Below are 9277 nucleotides of genomic sequence, written 5' to 3'. Positions count from 1 at the left end.
TTTTCCTTTCCTTTCCTTCTCTAAATTGAATGCTGACCTGCGCTTATGGAGCTGGTAATAAGAGGTAGAAGTATAAAAGGTGGAAATTGTATCATATGTATAGATATATTTCTATATCTAGATATAGATATAGATCTAGATATATAGATATTTAAACACATGTCAAAGGATATTTATATATATATATATCCATAGTCTCTAAACGTTTGAGTAGGAGCGAGAGCTTTATGTCTCATCAATAAATGTTACTGACTTGACTTCTTCCCTGCAGTCTTTGTGCTTTATGCTTTGTAGATCCAGGACCCAGCTGAGGCCACTTACTTGATCTCGATGGTAGCTCGAAGATTGTGATTGTGGACCATAGATCATGACCGTGGATCTGAATCAGAGATTGTGATAGTCTATGGTGATAGTGGTGGCAGCTGATCATGGATCATAATGGTGCATCATGATCGTGGTGGTGGATCCTGATGGTGGATCCTGATCATGATGGCAGCTGTTATTACAACTAGACTGCTTGATATACAATATGCCTATACTCATATTCTACTATTACTGACAATTACTCCTTAATTTAAATTGTCAATGCTGCTCCCTTCATTTCTATCAGGGATTTTCTCATTTATAAATATTTTAAACATCGACATACTTTTCCATTTTGTTCAAAACTTCTTCTAATCATGGTTGTAAATACTGTTATTTTGTCGATGTGTTCAGTGGCATCTATTGCACTTCTGTCCGTCCTGGGAAAGGGATCCCTCACATGTGACTCTCTCTGAGGTTCCTATGTTTTTTCACCCTGTTTTTTTGTTTTGTGGTTTTTCTTTACTCTTTTTGAGGATTGAGGGCAGAGAATGTCGCATAAGTCCTATGAGACAAATTGTAATTTGTGAATATGATATAATGAGTGATCTTTTTCAAGTTTGACTCTTTAAATCCCTTTATCTAATTACATCCTGATCCTCTGCAATGGTTTAATTGCACCCGATTGGAGAATCAGCATTAACCAAAAGACCTAAATTATTCTTCAGTTTCACTTTATTCACTGCAGACATGGCAATCACTTGAACACAGATGGAAGCTGACTGAATGTAGAGCATGATACATTGGGACGTGTTGTGTTGGTCAGAACGTTACTTGTGACTCTGAGTTATCTCTGAACTACTCTATTCATATGTTTAGCAGGTTCAGTCATCACATAAGGCGACTGTTTTAATGTGTAGTAATATGACTGGAGACTGTTTAGACCAGTGAGTTGTTCAAGGACAGAACTAAGTTTGATTGTATCATACTGATATGAACCGTCTGGTCCTTAACCAACCAAAATTATCATCAAAAAACCCTTATGGTAAATGTATTTGTTTTCATCTGAAAAACTGCTCCACTGCAACTTAACCAGCCAACATAACAGACTGCTGCGCTGCCATCTGAACCTCATGCAGCCAAACCCATAGAAATGTATTATGATATCTGGAGGAGATCCCAGAGTTTTCAATGATATCATATGTGTCATGCTGAATTATAGAGAAAAGTGTATAATATACAACACATTTAGAATATTTCTTTTTGTTGGATTATTGCAGCTGTGAGCAAGATTGTGTCTCAGATTTGTAATATCTCACAATGTAATAATCATATCGATTCAATAGAGAAGCAATAAGTGGATACATCATATTTATATATGACACTCTCTGATGCTGTGTAACTGTAATAATAGAATAGAATAATACAAGTTTCTGTTAAGGGAACATTTTAAAAATGGATTAAAAGAGGCAAATTGCTTAGATAATTGCTCTGTTTTTCTCAGGATCAATTTCATTAATTCACATTCATTAATGCCTTTAATGAAACATTATCTATATCATTACACTATTGATTAATCTGGTGCCAGTAGAATTTAAATTAACACTGTTCTTACACAAGATACTGTAATTACAAAAGAGAACATTTACAAAACTACAATTCAAATGATCCAATTCAAGCATATGGCTACTATTGTTCTAAATGACAGTTCCCCACCTCTTCAATTGTTGTCATCATAATGCAGCATAAACATTAAATAAATCTCACAATATTTTATCATATTTTAGACCTTATAGCCAGCTTGTTCATTTAACAATCTCCTTTTTAAGAATTTTTTCCTGTCTTTGCATCTTCTCTTTATTCTACTTATCCTGGGAAGCTATAATAGCTAAATGGCTGGCTGTTTTTACCTCAGAGTGGATAGCTATGCTATGAATCTATAATGTAATCCTCCAACATGAAGAGAATCACACACCATTCAAAAGATACATATCTATATATCTAGTTCATCCTATCAGACATGTTGGAAAGCTCATGCATGGAAATGTGAGAACTGCATGGTAGAGTGAGAGAGAGAGAGAGAGAGAGAGAGAGAGAGAGAGAGAGAGAGAGAGAGAGAGAGAGGGAGCCAAAGAGAAAGAGAGAGCACATACTGCATATGTGCATGTGGTTTAGTGTGTGTGTGTGCCTGGTTGTGTGTTTGTTTGTGAGTGGGCTCTAGATATTACTCCTATTGTGGGGACCTAAATCTGTTTACACAGCTATGATGAAGAGTTGTTGTCCGACTTGTCCTCTCCGTAACATAAATTACAAAATTTTAGGAAGAAGACATATTTTAAGGTTGGGTTAGGGGTTAGGTTTATGCAACTTGTAGTTGTAGGTTAAGGTTAAAGTAAGTCTGCAGGACAAAAAATGTGCGTCAATGTCCTGAAATCCTGGAGACTCAACTGTGTGTGCGTGTATGTGTGCGTGTGTGTGATGTGCGTGTGTAGTTTTGTAGAGAGGAACTGTGTGTGGGGGAGGAGAATATGGAAGTGAATTATGCCTTTTTCAGTGGGGAGGGGTGCATATATGTATGTGTGTAGGTGGGGGATGGGTGAATCGTACACCGTATGTATGTTCACTAAGTATGTGTGGGCTGGTTTGTGGTTTCGATGTGTGTGTGTGCGTGTGTGTGTGTGTGTGTGTGTGTGTGTGTGTGTGTGTGTGTGTGTGTGTGTGTGTGTGAGAGAGAGGAAGAGAAGAATGTTTGAGAATGCATGAAGAAGAGAAAATGCGTTTCATGATTTTGTGTGGATGAACTCTGCCATAATTTTAGGGTTGCAGTGTGCACATGGTTATGTTTCCTACATGTATGTATGTGTGTTTGTACCACATACATATACTCATATATATATTTGTATGTGTGTGTGTGTGTGTGTTTCCATAATGCACGTGATTGTGTGTGTGTGTGTGTGTGTGTATGTGTGTGCGTGTATGTTTTATTTGGGTCTGCAGGTATATCTGCTATAAGGGTATGACTTCTATAATAGTGAACTGTAGCCTATGTGTGTAAATCAGCATCATGTGCACATCTGTGTGTGTATGTGTGTGTGTGCGTGTGGCTGGGAGAGCATCTCTTTGTTTATATGTTTCTGTGTACATGTACTGTATCTATTTGCAGATAATGGAGATGTGTTCTGTCATTAGGACCATTTGTACGGACAGAAAGCTGCAGTTAATCTGCTCTGGTTGTATTGAATGGCCTAATTCTTCTTCTCTCAGACACACACATTAATTATTTTATTTACTATACCTGCACCCCATGTGATTATTTACACCTTATATTGTTCTCTGAAGTCATTAGGACCTCTTGATTGACTTTTCATGAAACTGTTTAATAATGTTCACAAACTGAATAAATCTTATAAGACAAGCAGGGGAGAAAGACAATCGGAAAATTGACTGCAGGGAGACACATACAATAATATTAACTGTCTAACTTTAATTTAGCTGTGAATTAAAGCTTATTTGCTCTAAAATGTACTGACTAAAGATACAGTTGTTTTGTAATTGCTTTACAAGTGGAAGCCTTTCCTCTTTCTTTTCTCTGCACATTAATTGGATTGGGATGAATTCAAACAATTCAATATGATTTAAAACAGTCACCCCACAAAAAAGTGTGTACAATTTAGTGGCTTCTAGTGGTGAGGGTGCACATTGCTACTGACCAAATACCCCCTCCAAGAACATAGGAGGAGCCACGTGGGCCTTTAGGTAATACAAAAAAGGCCTTCCATAGTGCCACTGTTTTATTTGTTCATTCTCAGCTTCTGTAAATCCTGGCGATACAACTGAAAAAAACTCCTGCTGTAGATTTAAAGTTTATTCTAAACGCTGCAATTATTTTTTCTGGTTGATTTAGACAAATGAAACCTCATTATGAACATTATATTCCATTTCCTCTCATAGATCTTCCTATATTCTACATATCGGTCCATTAAGACATTATATCACAGATGTTTAAAAAGGAGTATTTTATTCCTTTTTGGCTGGTTCATTAATCTCAGCCCCTTCTCTCTAGCCCAATATTTACTGTCTTCATTGTGCCTATCAAATAAAGAGCATAAAATTATCTTGAAATCAACAGTTCTTACCATGTTGTTGTCCAACCTTTTTAAAAACCAAAGGTTTTAGCTAACTGAAGGCAGGAAGAAAGAGGAGAGATACGATAATCAGTTATCTAGCTCTGCATGGACTTACAATGGCATGGTTCCTTCTGCTGTTGTTGTTGATGTTGGCTTGGAGTGTTATACATTGCCCGAACCACAAACTGAATTTTTACCACACCTTAGCTCCACTGAATTAAAAAAAAAAAATGCATTGGAAGCATTAGATCTGGTCTTCATTTGCCTTAAGGGTGGGAGACTGGAGCAAACTTTCCACTCCCTGCTGGACACAACATTGGGATACTAAAGAATGGCGGACATATGGGTCTACAGCAGCCTCTTCGCTGTACTGTCCTCAGCTCTCATAAACCAAAAGCTCTGTGCATAATCTGAAGAGGGGGCTGGAAGACTTTTGGTCCTGCCTCCAATGTCAAGACCAAACCAAAGTCAGCTACAATTTTTTCGGCCTTTGACTGTCCCAAAACCAAGTTCAACAACTTTTTTTAAACAACTCAGCTGATAGAAATACGCTTTGCGGTCACAGCAGAGTTCATTTTGGACACCAGACCAGTGTTTACAGTCAGTGCTCCCTGCAGACAGACATTTTCTTTGATGCTGCATTATATATAACGATGTTTCATAACCATTTACTCTTTTTACCTTTACAGTGCCAAGCCTCTTGCTCAGTGTCTTTCCTCACATGTAGTTAAGCTTGGCTCTCTGGGTAATGACTCTCTTGGGCTGGCAATTAAATGCTAGTTTGATGGATTATACACACAACTGTCAACAATTTCATTGGATTCACAGAAAGTGACTGAGGAGCAGAAGGTTGTGGCTTAACAGCATTAAAGAGAGGAGATACAGCACTGTACAGATGGAGAGAAACCTCTGAACCTCTAAGTCCCCATCAAGTACCACAGTACAGACCACTACACTGTATATAACCCTAGGTTCACTGTGGTATTATTGTCCGAATTAATATCGATCACAATGTGCTGTAATTTGTCTGAATCACTATTAATTAAAAAAGGGGCTCACATGTACGAGGAATGCCGGATCTGCATGGACACATTTAACCAAAGACTTTGTGACACACAATGACTTTAATGGTCTCTGAGGATTTAGATACATCAGTACACTTTTGATACACACGTATACACATCAATACACTTACTATTTAAATTTGACTGATGATCAAAAGGTCAAAGCCAAGCCGAGCCAATATAGGCACCTCAATTGAAATTAATAATAAATAATAAAAAAATTAATCTAAATAAAAAAACACAGAGAGACAAACATGTATATCTGACAAGAAAATATGTTCATAGTTGTAAATGAATACGTTACTACAAGCAAATATTAAGAAAGACAGGTAAAATAAAAAATGTGAATAATGCAAAAAAGATAAAATAAACAATGAATCGAGTTGAAACAATAACACCTAACTAGACCTCTAGATGGAGCACATTGTGCTATTGAGCTCTTCCGGGAATTAAAAGATAGTTTAGTGTCCCAACTACTCTCATCCACTGTGGAGGGCTCCCGAAATATATATTTGAAAGTCGTGCTTCTTACGTTATTAATGAAAAGATGACTTCACCGTGTTTGTATGAGCTGCTTTGTTCTTCCCCTGCTCTTATTTTTTCCCTCCCGACATAACTCGAGCTTTTATTTTGCGAGAAGACACACATCCGACCCTGCTGCTCACTGTGTGCCGCTGGCTTGACGGAGCAGCTCTTTGTATACCTGCTGGTCCGGAGCAGCCGCGGCACGGAGCAGACGCGCAGCGGCAGTGGAGGAGCACAGAACGGCACAGCAGCACAGACAGGGTCCAAACCGAAACACGCACCGGCTAGTGAACACAGAGAGTCTGTAACAAAGCAGCGGAAACCGGTTAGGTTTTTACAGCGCAGTGTTCGTATCAAAGAAGTGCGTTTAACGGGAAGTTTGCTCCCCAGAGCAGCGGCCAACGGAGCATGATAGCCGGCGTGGAGAGAAGAGCATCAGCCTAAACTTCAGCGACTTTTTGAGTTCGCTTTATACCGGCCTCATCCGCGTGAAACCCGCATTTTATTACGTGGTTGTAGCTGCAGGACTCGCTGAAAAGCTCCACTATATCTTTATGAACAAATACAATAGATAGTAGCTCATTGTTTGCCGACAGAGTAGAAAGAAACTCGGAAGCAGAGTTCAGCGCAGGAGAAGTGGATGTATTGTCAGCCATGGATGTGACAGTTTACCCACCTCCTCCTCAGCCCCTGGCCGTGTCAAGCCACACCAGGCTCGGGCAGCTCTCCTACCAGGACCCGGCCTATGGCAACAACAAGGTAAGACCGGAACGACAGAAGCAAATATTCTGTTGAAACCTTGTCTGTTTCCCATTGTGCTGTGATGAAAGTCACCTTTGTGCTACTTTAACCAGCCTCGCTGTGCATTCATCTGTTCTGCTCAGTCAAATTAAGTGGTAATTAATTTATTTATTAGGCTACAGTTAATTAAAGCAGCTAATGAAGGTAACTGAACCCCCCCCCCCCCCCCCCCCCCCAAGTGGCTTTATTCGCACCAGAGCCACTCACTCACTAGATGATACACATGATCTAATTCCATTCATGATACATGAACAACAGCTGTAATTAAAACTTAGTACTAGTGGTTTAAATATGCTCCACGTTGTAAGTACTAATAAAGGAGTTATGATTTACGAATTAGTTGATGTTTACTCGAATTCCCAGCAGCACATCATACCTGCTCTGTGATACTTACATTGGTGTGTGGGATGCTCTGCTGTCTTTCTGCCCCCAGAAAGCAAGGTCAGGGTCAGAAACACTTCAGAAACATATGCAAACAGATGATGAGTGCAGCTAGCAGAGTCAAAGACAGATGATTAACCTCTCTTCAATCTTAGCACAATTAAATGGAGCAGACACGTTGCATTTGCATTTTCACTTTTAATAATATCGCTTAAAAAATTCTTAGCTAACAGTAATCATGCTCGGTCATCAGTTTTATGTACATTTATTTTGATGCTAAGGCGTGTAAAAGAAAATCATAAGAAGATTAAACAGACAACGAGTTATACATTTGTACAAGAAGCAAGGATGTTAACTTAAAGAGGATCAGATAATATTTATATAGATCTGACTGTATAGATGTGTGGTACTTCTCATCATGCCCGGAGGGTTAATTAAATGTACACTACCAGGTGAACCAGGGGCTCTACTCTAACTTGTGTTGGTATATTTACCTATTCCACTGAGTTCACACTGCAGGGACACACTAAACCCTTTCTTTCTTTTACTAGCTGCTTAAAATCTTAAACCATCTCTCTCACTGTTTGAATGAACGGAGTCTCAGAAGAACTGTAAACAGTGACAATGCCGTGCAATTACAGAAGCATGGACAATTAGTTTTACCCAAAACCCTGGGTAAAAAAACTGTCTGCCAGCGGGTGTTGAAGGTACCCAGACATCTTACTCTGACTTTTATTCAAACAAAGTTCCAACTTAGATCTACTTTTAAACAGGTTCTTGGGAGTGTAGTATGTTTTAATGTCCTGTTGTTCGACAGTTTTTCCCCCCTATACATGTAACTAGTGTTTTTTAGTGGAATAAAGAAAAGTCTGCAACAATGCCATGTACATAGAAAACCGAGATGCTACCACTGTAAAAACAAAAAAAGGGAAAAAACTTGTGTAGAGGCATCTCTAGAATGGTGTGATCCGCGACGGGGCACAAATGTGGATTTCTTTGGCAATTTTCCCGATTTTCTTCTTCAATATTCTACTGAAACGAGGCACTTAATAGAGTGCATGCCTCCTCCCAGGCTCAGCAGTCCGGTCATAAAATTCACATGATCTGGATTTTTATTTGGATCTGCGGCAAATTTCATGCACTCATAAATATGAGTTCCTTTAATATGCCAGAATAATTTTTTTATCAAATACATGAATTATTCCCTAAGAATATGTGAAAATAAATCCTGGATCTTTGTCTGGAACCCTGGATGTAATGTGTTCTTTCTTGGCCCATGTCCCATCCTTCTACCAAGTTTGGGTAAAATCCGTAGTTGTTTTTGTGTAATCCTGCTGACAATTAGACAGGGCTGAAAATATAACCTCCCTGGAAGTCCTAATGTTTGGATCTTGATATAAAATATCAAATGTATGGTGTTGAGATCTACGAGTTTTTACAGTTTAAATTCAAATTATGAAACGACTATACCTTTTGTGTTTATCTTTCTATTATAAGAACAGGACCGATGTGTTGGATTGGTTGGCCTTGGCAGAGGTATGCGCTAGTGGTAAATACTGCATACAGGCAGTATGTAGTTTGGAGTTTGACCTCACTACATGCTGGTTGAGCATTAACCCAAATATGACATTAACATCTTTGTTAGCAACATCATAGTTTTTTGTGTTTAATTTTCATGACCTCTTTTTATTAAACAGTGAAAGACTGAATTATCTGTACTATATATATCAATCTGATGATTTTTAGCTGTGAATCTAACATGAAGCATTGAAATGCTCTACCCTCAGAATCATGAGTTTCGTAAGGGAGCGTATTTGTTTCAGAGAGAGAAAGAGAGAGAGGCCGGAGATGTAGAGTGTGGGAGAGAGAGCAAGAGAGCTCTATGGTTGGGGGTAGGGACTGGAGAGAGGTAGTAGGACGGTTGTTGGGGGTAGGGATGATGTAGATGAGAGAGAGAGAGAGAGAGAGGGAGAGAGAGGGAGAGAGAGGGAGAGAGAGAGAGAGAGAGAGAGAGAGAGAGAGAGAGAGAGAGAGAGAGAGAGAGAGAGAGAGAGAGAGAGAGAGAGATTCCCTCAA

General features: G+C 39.0%; 1 protein-coding gene across 1 annotated transcript in view; it reads left to right on the top strand.

The window, feature by feature from the left end:
- The first annotated feature begins 6108 nt into the window (after window positions 1-6108).
- The window catches only part of tox (thymocyte selection-associated high mobility group box), a 49234-nt gene continuing 46065 nt past the window's right edge, over window positions 6109-9277 (top strand). Inside the window, exon 1 of the mRNA XM_053438950.1 lies at window positions 6109-6778. Within this exon, the coding sequence (XP_053294925.1) occupies window positions 6674-6778 (105 nt within the window). The 5' untranslated portion in view covers window positions 6109-6673. The remainder of the gene's footprint in view (window positions 6779-9277) is intronic.

Source organism: Pleuronectes platessa, chromosome 13, assembly GCF_947347685.1.
Source record: "Pleuronectes platessa chromosome 13, fPlePla1.1, whole genome shotgun sequence".
NCBI lineage: Eukaryota > Metazoa > Chordata > Actinopteri > Pleuronectiformes > Pleuronectidae > Pleuronectes > Pleuronectes platessa.
The sequence above is the reverse complement of the archived record's forward strand: the minus strand, read 5'-3'. Positions and strand labels throughout refer to the sequence as shown.